The following is a 16,774-nucleotide window of genomic DNA, read 5'->3' on the forward strand; positions in this document are numbered from 1 at the left end:
TGGAATGTATTTTATGACTTACAAACCTAGTACTATGCTGTCACCATAGCAACAACTTTTTTAAAATTCGAACCGTGCACTACCATCTGTTTTACAGATGTGACGTATGAAACGACGTCACAAAGCGATTATATTTTGGCGCCTTCGATATCAATGAACAATGCAGTCTACATTATATCATTATTGACCGGATATATTTTATAAATTAATGATAATTAGTTGGTGATTGGCGTGATATTATCAGTAATTTCATATGTTAAAAAATGCCTATGAGATATTTATGCTTTTTATCTGTGATAGAGCTAAAAAATGAGAATGAGTAAAAGTTTACGTCATAGTAACAATTTCAGAATAGTAAAATATTGGTGAATAGAATGCAGTGTTTAATTGTAAAGCTTTTAAAATTTATTATAGAATTATATATATTTGTAGTTTAAAAGATTCTGTAAGGATTATATCTTTCAATTATAGAAACATTTAATTTAGCTGCTTTAATTACTATACGAAAATTCTGTTGCAGGAGATATAAATTCGATTATTTGCTAAGAAATCATAAAATTAAAAACTCAGAATTATACACAATTTCAAACTAAACTCAATTTAATTTATAATACACTGTATAAAAATTTACATAAATTGATTTAAGATATGTTAACTGTAGTTTAAATTATAATTTAAATACTGTAATAACTGAATATAGACTGTAAGTTTTATATTTATGCGATGCATCGATCTTCGATTTAGTAGTTGAAGATATGCCAAAGTTTGACCTGTTGGATTATATACAAATTCAATTTATAATTCTTTTAAAATATATTAAATATTATTTAATACTTTTAAAGAATATTTGATGCTTGATTAGAATAAGAAAAATAATCAAAAACGTGACCTCAATTATTGCATATTCAGAACTGTTAAATTTACCATTCAAATTTAACATATTCTTAACTAATGACAGCAATTTTTCAGCTTTTAAATATTATCTAAGGTCTGTAAAATTATTCATTAACAATATAAATTTCTGAATTTCAATAATTAATCTTCATACTTATCATACCGTTCATAGTTTCATAATTACCCAGACATAAATTAATCTCGGATACATTATGAGAATCCACCTGTTCAATTATATAATAGCAAATTTTGAATAGCCACTTATTATTATAGCAAGTAAGGAGCCAAAATTTCAGATGTATCCAAAAGAAAGATTGCACTTTTTTTTTCTTTTTGAACAATTGTAAAGGAAAATTCTGTAGTTACGGATTTCAGACCTTGAACTTTTTTGTGTTACTTTGTCTAGTTTAAGAACATCAGAAACGTTTGAGGAAAAATTCTTTTTTAACTTGGTAGACACGTCAAGGTCGTTCATATAAGAACTGCACGTGAATAGTTAAATATGAGAATTTTGGCTAGAATTCAGCATCCTTACTAATAATTAAGTTTTACATCTCGCACTTTCAATGATTTTCTCGTATATATTTAAGTTTCAAATTGATGCATTTGGATCTCGTAAACATATTTTTGAGGTACTAACTCGCTAACAACTTAATTGCGTTATTAAAGCATCATAATGCACTTTATCACACTCGAGTTTTTTTTTTATTATTGTAAGCTATACCCGACACGCAATATGAATTTTCGCGCCACGTTTGAACGTTCATCAATGAATAACCATTGTCCTTGAGAGCAACGAGGACTTCTACGACCCGTCACGTGACTTAAAATAAAGATTTTTTGAAGGTCGTCGTCAAGATCAAATCCAAGTTGTCGCTAAGGTCCGCCTAACATCTCTCCCACCACCGACATGGATCAAGGTCACCTTTCCATTCTGCGCATGTGTCGACTTTTTAAAATTTCTGAGTCACGATCGTCACGTTGTTAGCGAGTCACACTGGGTGGTATTACACCTGTCTGATGCCCATATGCGTTAAAGTCTCTCTCCGTGCCCACTCTAAACCGGAAAAGCCCAACTCGTAACGGAGTGCCGCCGCGTTTTCGAGCAATTCTATCCCTCTCTTGGCTCGAAAATTTACTTATAAACACCTTAAACGTCGTAAGGTTTGATAAAATAAGAGGGAAATACAGTTTTTACTCCTTATTACGTGTTATATGTAAGATTTAACTATTACATATTCGAATCTATTAACTTCACCATTCATCGATTTGACTCCTAACTATTATCACATGATTCATCTTGGCCGATTTCCAAAAAGAGTTAAGATACAGAAAGAAAGAAGAAAGAAAATTTAAGAAACAATGAGACATGTACTAAATGACAGTAATTGTATATTAGTTAAATAAAATACATAAAATATTTTTAAAACAAAACATATTAGGAAGAATTTCTAAATTTTTCCCCCTTTGTTGGCCAGAGGTGTATCCACCGGGGAACTTATAATGTTGTAGACCCCTTAATACCAAAGCAGTCAGTTTTTTTTTTTTTACTTACATGTCACATGTCGATTAAGTAAAATTAGACAACAAAAGCAATTCTAACGTAATTGAGTAACATTAACAGAAAAATGTCAGGGACACGTGCCTTGGTCTCCAAGAATCTGCCTTGAGCAGTACTCGTATTCTCAAAATCCCGCATAAGCCATCGATGTAAGCATTAAGAGAACCTTTTAAAATTGTACTCTTCGTAGCTAAATCCACGATTAATTAAGACAGACCCACGATGGAAATAGAGGTTAGTGAAGAATGGAACTGACTGCCCATGAAACATTCCTGACACGGACGAGGGAAACGACAAAGGACACTCAGCGCTCAAAATAGAATAAACAAATTTTCTATTTAGAAGCAAATTGACCAATTATTACAATTTCTTGCTCTGTATATCCCAATATTATTAATCCTAAGTTTTGCGTAGTGAATTGTTTTGTGATGCATGGCATTAGCATCCAAGTTATTCTTTACAGTAGGCCTTCTCGTCCGTAGTAGATCGGTCGATAAAAATGAAAGATGGAGAACGACGTCCGAATAGAAAACGCAGGCGGAAATTCGCAAAATTCAAATAGAATTCTAATCTCGCATTTGTTCTAAGCCATTTTCTTGATCCTTCCGTAGGGATTCGTTGTTTGTTTGTTTTTAGTTATGGCAACGCAATACTTGGGCGATCTGCTTAGGGGGATGCCTTCCGGGAGGTCTTTTTAAGTGAAACTAGCCCCCATTGAGGCGTTACAGACGTGGAGAAAACCAGGAAAACTCCACGTGGCCAGCCCGTCCGAGCGAGGCGCGAACCCACGACCGAACTCCCAGTGTTCAGGGAACGAAGACCGCTTGGCCGCTGGCGGGCCCGTAGGGATTCGTATCCGGGTGATCGAAAAATCCACGAATTTTTCGTGGTGGTCCTGGTCGAACCCGCAATGAACCCGAAAAAAGACTTTCTTAATGTCCACACGGCGAAAACATCATTTAAAAAAAAAGAGAACGAAGAATTATTTTGAATATTATTTTCATTTTACCGTTAATTTTTATAAAATGTTGCTATTAAAAGAGAATTTTTATTTATTTATTTACAAAAATACTTACAGACAAACTGCTGTTTTTTAAGGAGTAATATATGGCTTAAATCTTTATTTTTTAAAATAATTGCTGGTAGATTATCAATTATAATTTATGTTTGAAAGACTCTTTCATATTAATCCCTTTCTATGACATACATCTGGTATCATATATTTTAACAACTCAAATCCGGGTCACATGTGAATATAGGATAAAGAATTAAATGTACCGTAAAATTTTAAATATCTCTACGTTATCTCGACCTGTTTCGACCGAAATTTCTTTCGAGATAGCAAAGTATTAATCAAGATTTAAGGATTTAAAACAGAGAAAATTTAGTAAGTTTATTATTTATAAACATTTATATTAAGATCGTTCTAGTTAATTCTTATTTTTAGCTTATATCTAACGTTTTCAGCTCGATGACGTTTGCGTGTACTTCAGAAATCTTACATCATAAGGCTTCACTCTGAGAGATAAATAACTATCAAGTGATTCAGCAAACTTATAGATTTAATAATCTTCAATAATAGATCCACTCGTAAGCTAGCAGTAATAAATAATATAAGTTTCTTTACTTAAACTAATCTACTATTGTTTCTTACTTCTAGAACCTTGTGGCCTAATTATTTGCTTGACTACCGTCTAAATTATAATAGTTACACTCCAGTGATCAGTCGAGATAATGATTGTTAGTCGGTAACTATCAGCATTTGACTAATCTGTGAATAAATCTAACGTTTCTGACCGAAAAGTGATTAATTTAATCTCGAAACTTATCGAGTAACTTCGAGTTTTAAGCATAGAAAGAACACTTTAAACAGGTGAAAAACATAAACAAATATGTCGACATATTCGATTTATAATTAAATAAATTATATGAATATAAATATTTGGAGTAACAGTTACACAACGGTAATTGATAACGAAACGATCGAAGATTACGAAGGACACCTGAAATGTATGTGAAGCGTAACGATCTTGATCGATCGATCCTGCCTCAAAAACAAGAATTTCTTCATAAATTTTGCTTATAATAAATAAAATTAATTTTGTTTTATTCCGGATATGTCGTCTCGAGAATATAAAATTCTTATAAAGTTTAAGATCAATATTAAAAACATTGATTTCATTTGACATTTACAAGTCAAATATTTTATTTATTTATACTTAGAGGGCTATATGTATAGGGTTTTGCTTAAGGCCCATATTTATACGTCCGATGTCAAGGCCTCAGACTTGTATGAATATGTGCTCGTATATTCGTCTACAGTAAATTGTGGATCACACGACAGTAGATTGCGTGGAGGAAGTTACCCAGGATTGTGGTCAGAAAGGCTCATTTTGCTGCAGTTGACCGGAAACTGAGAGGTGGAGGATTATTCGATATTTAATATTATATTATCGGGTATCAAGTACCGCGCGATACGGATTTGATATTTTATAAACTTATATATAAAAGTGGTGTTAAAAGTCTTCGCTTGTCTGGAACCACGCACAAATTAATACTTCAATTAAGAACAGTTTTCCATGGTTAGTGTTCCGGGAAGCAACCTCTTGGACACATCGCCCAAATATTGCATTGCCACATTCTATCAGTTCAACATCCTGGAAATTTCTATTAGGGTATTTAAGTTGTAAATAAATTAATAACAATGGCAAAGAATTAAAAGATTGTGTAAAGTAAAAGTTACTTCTACGAGCATCTGAATTATCTTTATACATTCTAAATGTTGTCCAAGGAGGAGAAGGGAAAGAGTGATCTAAGAATCGAGAAAGAAGAGTCGAGAAGATAAAAGAGAATGAACTGGTCGAAGGATAGATCTAGATATATGGACACGAAGAAATATATTGTCTTACTACATTTTTTTTCTTTCTTGTTTTTACTAAAAGACTTTAATTACATGTACAATTTAACGGGAAGAGAGAAATCGCGTAAATACATTATTGTACAAGATGAGGAGGAGTGGTCTATGCGATTGTCTCGCATTGTCTATGCGAGATTTTCAGGTATTAGCATCCTGCCAATTTGTTTCAATAAATGAAAAAATGAATAAACGGAATTTTATTGTACAAATTCGTACAATAAAATCCTGTATTTTACATATGATTTTTAATCAAATATTCTTTTTGTTGAATTTTATAAAGACAAGTCTATTGTGTTTTTATAAATTATCAGTTTACAGAACCAGTTCAGTTATTACAAATTTTATTACACTGCGTAAACATCTACTTACGTAACTTTTTTATTAAGTCCAGTAATTACGATGAGTTTAGCCCCGCTTAGTATACATAAAGGTCATTATTATAACTTATCGTACTTCAGTAGGAATACATAACAAAGTGGCTGAAACTTGTGGTTTCATTAACAGTTACTCATTCGATGTTGTAATCAGTAACCAATATTCTTTATCATTTCTATGACGAAGCTCAGTGCATTCAACGATAATTCATAACATAATAAAGTCATGAATAAAAACGATAAATGCTTATATATTTCAAACATTTCATCATCTAATCGTAACAGTGTTTTAATCAGTGCGTGTTGTTTGAATCATTCTAATGATTCATAATTATGTAAGTCATTCTTTGTATAGAAAATAAAATAATTCCATAATATACGACTAAAAATAAATTTATACGCTTATTTATTTTGTTAAAATTTTAACTTCAAATAGTTTTCGGAATTTTGAGAAATAGAAGTTTAAAAAAAGAAACGTCGACAGCTAATGACCACAATTTTTATTTATTATGAATTCAGTTTACAGAACGTTTAATATAGTATTTAAAAAGATTTTGTTTGTAAAAAACTCTTTAATGTTTAAAAATAAATTATTATTTATTTATAAACTCTTTTCATCTCTCTGTGCATTTGGAAGTTTTTTCCTTGCATGGACAGGCCCGCCTGTCTGCCCTGTTGATATTAAGAGAGACTATTTCGCAAACCTGTTATGGGTTCGGTCGGGTCTACAATGGGACGGTCGGGTGGTGAGGGACGGAATCACAAATTCAACCATGAAGAATTTCGCTTCACTCTCGATGCCGAGTGACGCCTTTACCACTTTGCCCATTCGACTGTAATTATCTATTGATACTACATTTTCGATATATCCAATTGAAGTAGACCAGAAATGCTTAATTTAACTATATTTAGTATCGTTCAATGGAAAAGTAATAAGAAACATCGTTCGAGACTTTATAAGTTTATATTTTAGTCTTTATCGTATCATTTTTATAAATTTATTATTGATTTTATTATGTATCTATATAAGTAAGGCATATTCGTATTAAAGGAATTCGAACATTGTATGATAGAAAACAAGTAATAATGGTGATAGCATTATTTGTATTGTGTTAACCAAAAAATGTATCTTTGTTTAAATTCATTGTCTGATTAAGAAATTTATCCGAAATGTAAGAAAAATCGGAACGAAATTAGAACAACTCAGCTCAACTTTTCTCGCAACATAACAGATGGCCCTCAGTACGTTTCATTTAACAACATAATCGATACTATGTGTAAGGGATGAAGTTATATTTTAACTCTTTTCCTTTAAATTGAGTTGGCTAGAAATTAAGAGTTTGATGCCTTATCCGAAAGTGTTCGCATCCAGACGTTACATTGTTTTCATATTTAAGAGACGAAGCGCCCTTTTCTCTGACAAAAAAGAAAGAAAAAAAAATATTGTTATTGAGTCGGAGATAAACGAGTCATTTAATTTCTTATCCAAAAGTATTCTGGGATCAGATTCTTTTTCATTATTTAAATGATCTGTCTCAGGATGGAAATCGTTAGGCCCTATAGCACTGAATATTCTTCCTTACAGATAGGCCTATTTTTCATCCAGAAAAAAATTTTATTCCCCAAATAGAGAATAATTTAAATAACAGAATACACAGTTTAGAACAGGGATTTTCATATTTAGTCACCAAGAAAATTTCGTTCGGCCACCAGACAGATCAATTCTGCACGATTCTTCAATCCCGAGAACCAATTCTGTAACTACTAACAAGCAAATAGCATTGAAATGTCAGTCATTTTGGACAGTTGTCAATTAAAGTTCGAACATGTTGGATAATAAATTCCTAGATGTGGATGCCAGTCCAGCGGGCAAGATTTTTAAAAAAAGTAGTTTTCATTTTTACAATCTTCTTAATAGAGTCTTCTGCAATTAATGGTAAGCTCCTTAATGTTTTGCTGTTCGGAGCTTTTTTAAAACTCTTTCCGCCCTGTGGGCACTAAGAGGGCCTCGTTTAAGCAATCCCGTTATGGGTTTTGGCAGGCCCACAATGATGCGGCCGGTGGTGAGGGACGGGGCCCGACATATCCGGTCAGATCACCTTCCGAAAAATTCCTGGGGAATAGTCGCCCTGTTCGGATTTTAACCCGGGTCCACCTTGACCGCTCGGCCATCCGGCAGCAGTGCCGGCCCGAGGCGAATTTCAGGATGGAGCGAGATCCTATTATGGCGCCCCCCTTGGTTGATCCTAATTTATACCCTTTAATTTTCTTTACCACTGAGGCACCCTAGGACTTAGCGCCTGGAGCGGCTGCTCTGTTCGCCCAATGGTAGGGCCGGCTCTGTCCGGCAGTCTCGCTTTTTTGATTGGGAGGATGTTCGTGTTAGAAGATTTATTTGTTTAAAAAATCAACTTTCTCCGTACATTTTATCAAATACGAAAATATTATAATTATATTTAAAGAGAAAGCAACGCTTGAATATACAGATAAGTACAGTACGTATCATAAAACGCCACAATGTCGGATTTTTTTGATGTTGCGAACATTATTCTCATTGGTTAGTTTGAATAGTTTGAATTAAATCTGTACAATATAGATTTCCGATTGGTTAAACGCCGATTTGGAAGATATTTCGATAAAATTCAAATAATATTTCAAACAATACCAATATTAATACATAGTAACACTTCAGATTAAAAAATTGACAAATAATTTCGTAATTTGATGCCAGTTTCTCGTAACGATATTTTTGCTTAATATTATTTTCGTAAGAAATTTCCCTAAATTATATACAGTATATACATATATTTCGTTTTAAAAAATAATAATTATAAATAATAAAGATAATTTTTTTTTATATTTTTTTTTAAATAGTTTTTTTCAAAAGAAAAATGTACAGTAATACAAACTTTGAAATATAAAATTATCGATTACATAAAAATTGAATAATAATTGAATTACAGTTTATCCGCAAGGGGTCAGTGTACAGTCGGCGAATATGAAGAAGTATTCGTTGTAAAGAGGAGGAAGAGCGATGGAGAGGATATTTGATCAGAAACGTCAAAATATAAATATGTCGAGCGAAAGTTTAAGGAAAAGATATCCGTTGCATTGGCTCGTTTGGTATAACGATTACAGTAATTTAGATACGGAACTGCAGAAAAATGAAGTGAGTTTCTTCCATTTTCTATCTGTATTATGTTTATGTTTAGTAAATTAAACTCCGATAAGGATTTAGATTCGATTCTTATGTTTTGATTTAGCATATTTATGCATATTTGGCGAAAAATTGGACTTTTACGTGGGTGACTCATCGGGATCTTTATAATCGAATTATTCTCTTCCCAGCATTAAACTATATGCAATATAATTTGGTATAGATTGATAAATATAATGTTTTCTTTTTAAATTAAACTTTCTAAAGACAGAAATATTCCATTAGAAACTTTATCAAATCTATCAGGAAATTGGTTTCCACTTTCATATATTTTAATAACATAAAAAACTGTAAAAACAAAGCTGTGTGTTGGTTTTCCTCATAAGTTAGTGTTTACAATTATTTTTTCTTTCCCTTCGTTCTCCGTTAGATGGGTTCGACCTATAGTAAATGTGATTGTGATTAGCGAAATAGCCAATAGTACGCTCGTACCTCCCGCAAACAAATAGATTTGTACTCCCAACGACGATTTCCGTCGGTGGGAAGTTTTTGACTTTGGGAATGGCTGTAATCTTGGGGATGGATCTACGTGGGGACCGATAGGACTTGGGTCCCGGGCCCGAGTGTCAATTGTTCACAGAAAATTGAATTATCGTCATAAATTTTAAATTATTTTTGCTAACGACGAGCACTTGTCGTACGGTAAAAAATAGTTAATATTAATAATATAATAATAATGATAATTTATAGTATTATTTGTTTTATTGTAATAATTCTTAATCTAACAAAAAATGATGCCCTGTTGGACTTCGACGAGTCTTAGACCCCGAAAAACCTAGATCCGTCCCTGCGTAATCGTTATAGTTTGTGGTGTTGTATAGCTTATTATTATTATGAATAAGCTGTATAAGGATATGTCGTGGTAGATGTATGTACAAAACTTTTAAATAACAAAGCAAACTTATCTCTATTGTAATTTTATCATTATCAAATTGAATTAGAGCATAAATTTTTCGGTTCTGTTTAATCTAGTTGCACAAATAAATTATCCTGAATCGGACTTGAGTTGCTTTAGATTAAACTATTTAAAAACAAGTTTTATATTTATAGTTGGTTCAAATCGTATACTAAATGCATCAAATTCTATTTAATGTTTCCCAGAAAAACATTTTGGATTTATATCTGAATTTTTTATATTTACTAGAATCAGAAACTTTGGAAGAATTATGTAAATTGAAAATTCGTATGTTTTGATGCTATTTTGATTTTTGACTTTTTGAAATTTTAAAATTAGTCATTTTGACCTCTAAAGGTCATTTTGGTCATAATTTTAAAATTTCAAATGTTTAGCCATATCTTGACATATAGAGGAATTTTTTAGTACTGTTTAATTCAATGGTGCAATCAGATCATTTATATGTTATACTATGAAGTAAAAAAAAAAAAAAAAACAAAAGTTATCTACTAGAATATATCAAAAGTCCAAGTAATAAAATGTAAGTCCTTTGGAATTAGCACAAAGTTGTTCTTGAGAACAAATCACACAGGAATGCTCCTTTCTGATGGAAAAAATAGGTATATTTCATATAATTTAGAAAGGATATGCATTTTGAGCTTTATGCTTCTCTTTGGTCCTTATTTTATTAAATATATCAGAAAAAATCTAAAAATCATTATAGTGAGTGTCTTGAAGCAACTCAACTTAATCAATATGATTACATTGTTGGTAAGTAAAACTGTAAAAATGAATATATTTTCGTTAAAAGTATAAAAAATTTGACTAATAAAGGTAGTAAAATATAAAAACTTTAAAACTAATTAAAACTGGCCAAAAATAAGGTGTAAAAGCCTATTCTGTAAAAGTTTTCTTTAGAATGAGTAGATACTGTAGAGAAACATTTGGAAAATTAGGGAATGAAAATAAAATATTATATTCAAATTCTTTACTTAAAATCAAATATAAATACTATTTCAGAGATTTATTCACTATCTCTGTTTTTGAATAAGAATAATCATTACACAAAATGAATAACTTGCAAATTCAGGATTTTATTTAGCCATGAATAATAGTGATTATTCTAAAAATAAATTTTACGAACCTAATAGATATGATTTTTCTGATATAACTTCTAAATAACTAATTTAATTTTAAATATGATTGTACTGTTAAATTTAGCATTAAAAAATCCTTTGAAATAACATATGATGAGATATAATTTTAAAATTTCAAATGATAACCCATAACTCTCCTCCTTTAAAAAGGTCAAAAGGTCAGACTATCAAAAATACTGCAGTTTTTAGATATACAGTAAAATTTCTCTAACTCAAATGTCAGTAACTTGAATATTTCTTTAGCTATAAGAAAATGAAGTACTCAATAAGTCTCAATGGAATAGCACAGTCCAACTTGAATTTCCTTAACTCTAATTTTTTCCAAGTCAAAGGTTTTTGTGATTCCCTGACACTGATTTATGTTACTTTCAACTTCCCAGACTTGAATTTTAATATTTATTCTATCCAAAGTGATCCTAATTATCAAATTTCTGTGAAATTTTCAGACAGTTACTTATATCTACTGTCCAACATCCATTTGCAGACATTTCAGTCCAAAATGAGAGAACCTCTCCCTTTCTCAACTAGATGTACCTGCAAAACTTGTCTGATTCCATTAGTTACATTGAATAGTTTGCTGAAAGGTGTTACATGAGCTATTTAAAACAAAAAAACTTTCAAAGTTTTTTTTATAATGCAAGAGAGGTAAAAATACAAATCTATTCAGAATTAGCATTTTTCACTATTGTACTCTAATTGTCTGTAATGCAAAGTTTTTTCCTATCCCTGGGAGCTTTGAGTTAAAGATGTTTTACTATACTAGATTCTAAACTTTTAAAATTTCTATATCAAATGGGACCAAAAATATAAGTCTGGGATGGTCTTTTTCAGACATAAAAAAGTGTATATGCAAAGATTAGATACCCATTGTATTTTCTTATGTATAATGAGTTATCTGTTTTTAAGACTATTTGAGAGAGGGTGCTGGTTACGCAATAGCATAAATGTATGCCAATTGTGATTATGGAACAATAGCTGCTCCCATAGGCACAAGATGTACAATGGTGCAAGCTGTGCAATGATTTTATTTTTGTTTTAGTAATTTTCTCTGTCATTGACAGAGAAAATTACTAAATTCAATTCTCTGTCATTGTGAGTTATTACACATGAAAATATAGTAATTAATTTTTATATTCAGATTATAAACAAACTTATTTCACATCAAAACAAATTAATATAGAAATTTAATATTTAATCATCTATCTTAATTTAAAAAAAAATTCCTACATTCTATAATTGTTTATATAAATTTGAAGTTGTTAAGATTTTTATATATGTTATAGTAATAATAATTAATGACTATAATAATATCAATGATCCAATTCAAACTTCCCTTCTCAGGAAAAAAACTTTTTGGAAAACTTTTGCATTTTCATGTTTTGTATTCATTACCAGAAATAAAGATCAAAAGATGCTAGATTACATTACTTTAGTTTGCTTGCTAATTCCTGATAGTTGGTTGATTTATGCAAAACAATTGGAATTTTCAAATTTTTTATTCCATGAAAAACAATTTAAATTGGTTTTTCTTTTCTTTTTTACTTTACAACTGGGTACATAGGTAGACACTGGGCATCTTTAATATCACTCTTTATTCAGGAATATCTTACACACCAATATGCATTTTGGGCATATGCCGCTCTTCCATTGGCCCATATGCCCAAAACATGTATCAGTGTAAAGAGTGATGTTAAAGATGTCCAGTATCTACCTATGCTCCAGTTGTGAAGTAAAAAAATTAAAAGAAGACATGGTTTCAGAATAAGTCAAGTTTAAATTGGATTAACATTTGAGGAGCTTCCTTAACAAATATCAATAATTCCATCAGTTGTTTTAAGTGTAGATAAATTATTTTGTAAATAATAACAATTATAATATTTGATATGTTCAGACATTTATGACATCATTAAAACAATCAGTCAAAATTAAAAGCACTAAAATATTTTAAAATATTCAGAGACCTAAGATAAAATATTAAAGTGCTTTTATTTTTGACTAATGTTAAATTATATATTATAAGTTATATATAATACTGTACCAGTCCAAATATATGGCTTCTAGAAAACTGGCTATTTTTGAATTTGACAGACTAATAAGTTGTAGTTTGTCTTTCAGTCACTTTGTTTTGGTTTCCATGGCATATGCATCACACAATTCCAGTTCCAGTGTGACTGTTGTTGTGTGCAAGTGATCTCACAGTTAAGTGTTTGTTGAAATTTATAATTTTCTTTTATAACCATGTCTAAAAGACCAGATTAATAATCATCAAACAGTACCTGCTTATAAGCAGATTAATTTGTATCTGTTAAACAATGGAAAGCATATAACAAAACTGTACTTGTTTTATATTTTAAGTTTGTACAGTATTTTTTGGACATGACAGAATTTAGCCTGTGTCCATAAAAATCCAGAAATCTGGACCACTTCCAGATATTTAGTCAAGTTGGACTGCTGGATATTTAGTCCAATATTGTATTAAAATCATATTCATGTATTATCTAAAACATATGCAAAATTATAATCATTATTAATGAATAATGCATATTGCTATTCAATTTATTGTGTTTTTTATTTTGTAGTCCTGTATAATTGACTATTATTATTATATGATTTAAAGTTGTTATTAATTTAATGTTAAAGGAAAAGATTCATTGATCAGTTTTACTCTAAATTTTTTAATGTTTTTCTTAATATAAAAAATTGAGAGTGAACAGGTCATTTTTTAAAAATTGGGATTTTCCCAAAATTGATTGATTTGCCTTCTTTTCAGTAGAATCCACTTAACGTAATCATGGAAATTTATCATAGCATTAGTTATTTAATGTTAACAGTATTAACATATCACAAAACATATTCAGTAAATTAAAATATATTTATTTTATAAATTTTAATTTACTCTATTATAAATCAATGCAACTATAATAAAAGCATTGATTACATGAAGCAGTTACTATTACCTTCAAGCAAATAGACATTTTAAGATTTATGATTGTTAAGGTTGATAGCATGAAAAATTGTTACTTATTTGCATTACAGTAATTTAAATTGCTGGCATTTCTTCAATTATATAGAAGTGTTTCCATATGTCAACCAATTTGTTTAACTAAAACAATTTGAAATGACATTTTCATGTCTTATCATAATTTTTTTTATTTTTAGCAGAAATAACTCATTGTCATTTAATTTCAAGATCATTGAGTACATTCATTCATTCATTTACAGTCGACCCCCCCTATAAGATATAGATACGTTCCAATTTATTAGGAATCCGATTTCTTACAAGTCGTTCCAATCACAGCCCAACACGTGTCAAGTTTACGGACTATGGCTGATTGAAAGGTTTTCTTCCATAAAATTAATCGATTCTACACTAATCCGACTCAACATTTCCAAAATACATATATTTTTTCGTAGTTTTATAGGAATCAAACTCTATTGTTAAAATGATAGAGTTTGTATACAATCATCCAATAATTTTCCTAAAAATAATTTTAGGAAAATTAAATATTTTCCTAAAATTAAACTAACATACATAGAAAATAATATTATGGAATGTTTTAAAAATAATGATAGTTTAAGAAAAATAGGGACCGTAATTATAGGGGGGTCGACTGTATTTTATTAAGGTACTAAAGTACATATCCAGTACCGCTAGGCACAACTGGATGAATGTTACAGAGAGCGAGATATGGCACATTTGTTTTTTTACATGAGAGTTGTGTACGAAATGGAGTAAAAGTGTTGACAGAATACAAATCACGATCATTGAGTACAGTCGAACCCCCTATAACACTGTTGATAATTCCATTTTATATGAATTCCATGTTGAAATCATGTATTTGAATTCATTTTAAGGATTAGCAAAACTGTTTAAAATTAAAAAAAATTAAATATTTTCCTAAAATTAAACTAGCATACATAGAAAATAATATTATGGAATGTTTTAAAAATAATGATAGTTTAAGAAAAAGTGTTTGATTATATTAGTATGCATTTTAAGTAAGTTAACAAATTTAATGTTCAAAAATTTAAATGTTTTTTAATAGAATTAAACATTTACAACATATATACAAAATGCCATCCTCAGGAAAAATTGTTCTGTTCTAAAACAATTTGAAGGTTTCACATATTATACATAAGGTTGGTTTAATGAGAAATGACAATGCAACCCATGGTACAATCTGTCAAGGGATGATGCCTTCCAGAGGACTTTCTATGGGGAAAATGGCCCCTAATGAAGAAAACATGGAAAACTCTAAGCAGTCAAGTCACTGGCAAAGGTGCAAACTTGCAACCAGTTATCAGAGTTCAGTGGTTTTATAGGCTTGGCCAATGATGAGTATTATACAAAAGTAAAATAACAAAAAACTTTACATTAATGAAGAAGGCATATTTAACAAAATAAAAAACAAAATTTACAATATAATTACACATAGCAAACTGTTTTCCATTATAAAATGAGTATTACACAATTATATACACAATTAAATTTGTTAAGAATTTATATTGTTGTTTGCTTTGTATCTAGTAGAGTTCATTATTCTGGTGATTGGCTATTCTATCCAATTTCACTAAATTTGTCAGAGCAGTTGACACAGAAGACAATTCTTACTTCATATAATATCATTAATTCAAATTGAAATGCATTTTGGACTTTTAATCCCTCTTCAGTCAATTTTACAATTGTTTATCCAACATTTGATTACTTTACAATAAATTATCAGTTTAAATATGGTTTCTTGTTATTTAAAATCTTCTGTTTCAATCATTGTGACAAATCTAGTGAAAATTGGATAGAATAGCCAATCATTAAAATGATAGAGTTTGTATACAATCATCCAATAATCTGGCAGATAAGTGGTGGGATGGTTAATAAGGTTGCATTTTGTTAACAAGGGTTCATTCAGATTACACTTCTGCACTGGGGAGAGGAATGTGTACAAATTTTGTGGCATTGCAACATAGGATGGGGGTGATAACACTCCTGATTTCAACATTCTTGAGAACTGCTGATATATTTTGGACAAAAAACTGTAGAGAAGTTTGAAAATAAACAGCAACTGCAGGAATTTATTAGAAGAGTGAGTTTCTTCAAGTGTTCTTTGCCAAACTTGTGATACCATCCACTCTATACTTGAGTGCTGCAAAGCTGTTATTAAGGCTTGACGTTGTCCTGTCAAGTGTTAAGATTGCATTCAATGAGAAATATGTTTTTAAGGCCTGTTTCAGTTATAAAAGAAAACTTTAAAGCATAGCAAATTCTTGTGATAGTATTCATTGATGGTATTGATAAGGTTGTGGTGTAAAAATAGCACTTATTACAGCATAATGCTATATTGAATTTAATTTTTTGATTATTCTTTTTGATTTCTTCTCTGTGCAAAGTCCAAGCTTAAATTCTGCAGGTTTTTTGCTTAAAAAAATAAACTGGAAATAAAAATACCGGGTTTTCTGATTACAAAAACTAAAATATATATTACAACTGCAAAGAATTTAAGCAAATTGTATTGCTCCATAAGAAAAAGAATAGGATAACAGTAGAATCAATAAAGAAGTCCAAGATTTATTTCAGTGAGTGTTTTTTGGGATTACACCTATAATACCATTGTGGCCACCGCCACCAGAGATTTAGAAGACTGTCTGGTAACTGGAGTTGGTTGACAACACTTGTGAAGGACTAGCTTTGCTTCTTATTCTTTGTCAGGTTATGATTTTTGTCTTTTCCTCTGAGACAAAGCTTGTTGTGTTGCCTCTTCTCT

At 30.4% G+C, this 16,774-nt stretch overlaps 1 protein-coding gene across 2 annotated transcripts in view; it reads left to right on the forward strand.

Annotated features, from left to right (window-relative positions):
• Window positions 1-8,711: 8,711 nt before the first annotated feature.
• LOC111638909 (ankyrin repeat domain-containing protein 13D-like) overlaps window positions 8,712-16,774 on the forward strand; it is a 53,245-nt gene continuing 45,182 nt past the window's right edge. For both annotated transcript variants that reach the window (XM_023384679.1, XM_023384680.1), the window contains exon 1: window positions 8,712-8,915. In XM_023384679.1, coding sequence (XP_023240447.1) covers window positions 8,781-8,915 — 135 coding nt within the window. In that variant the 5' untranslated portion in view covers window positions 8,712-8,780. The remainder of the gene's footprint in view (window positions 8,916-16,774) is intronic.

The sequence above is a fragment of the Centruroides sculpturatus genome, unplaced genomic scaffold, assembly GCF_000671375.1.
Source record: "Centruroides sculpturatus isolate CEXI.00-Female unplaced genomic scaffold, Cexi_2.0 scaffold1277, whole genome shotgun sequence".
Taxonomy (NCBI): Eukaryota; Metazoa; Arthropoda; class Arachnida; order Scorpiones; family Buthidae; genus Centruroides; species Centruroides sculpturatus.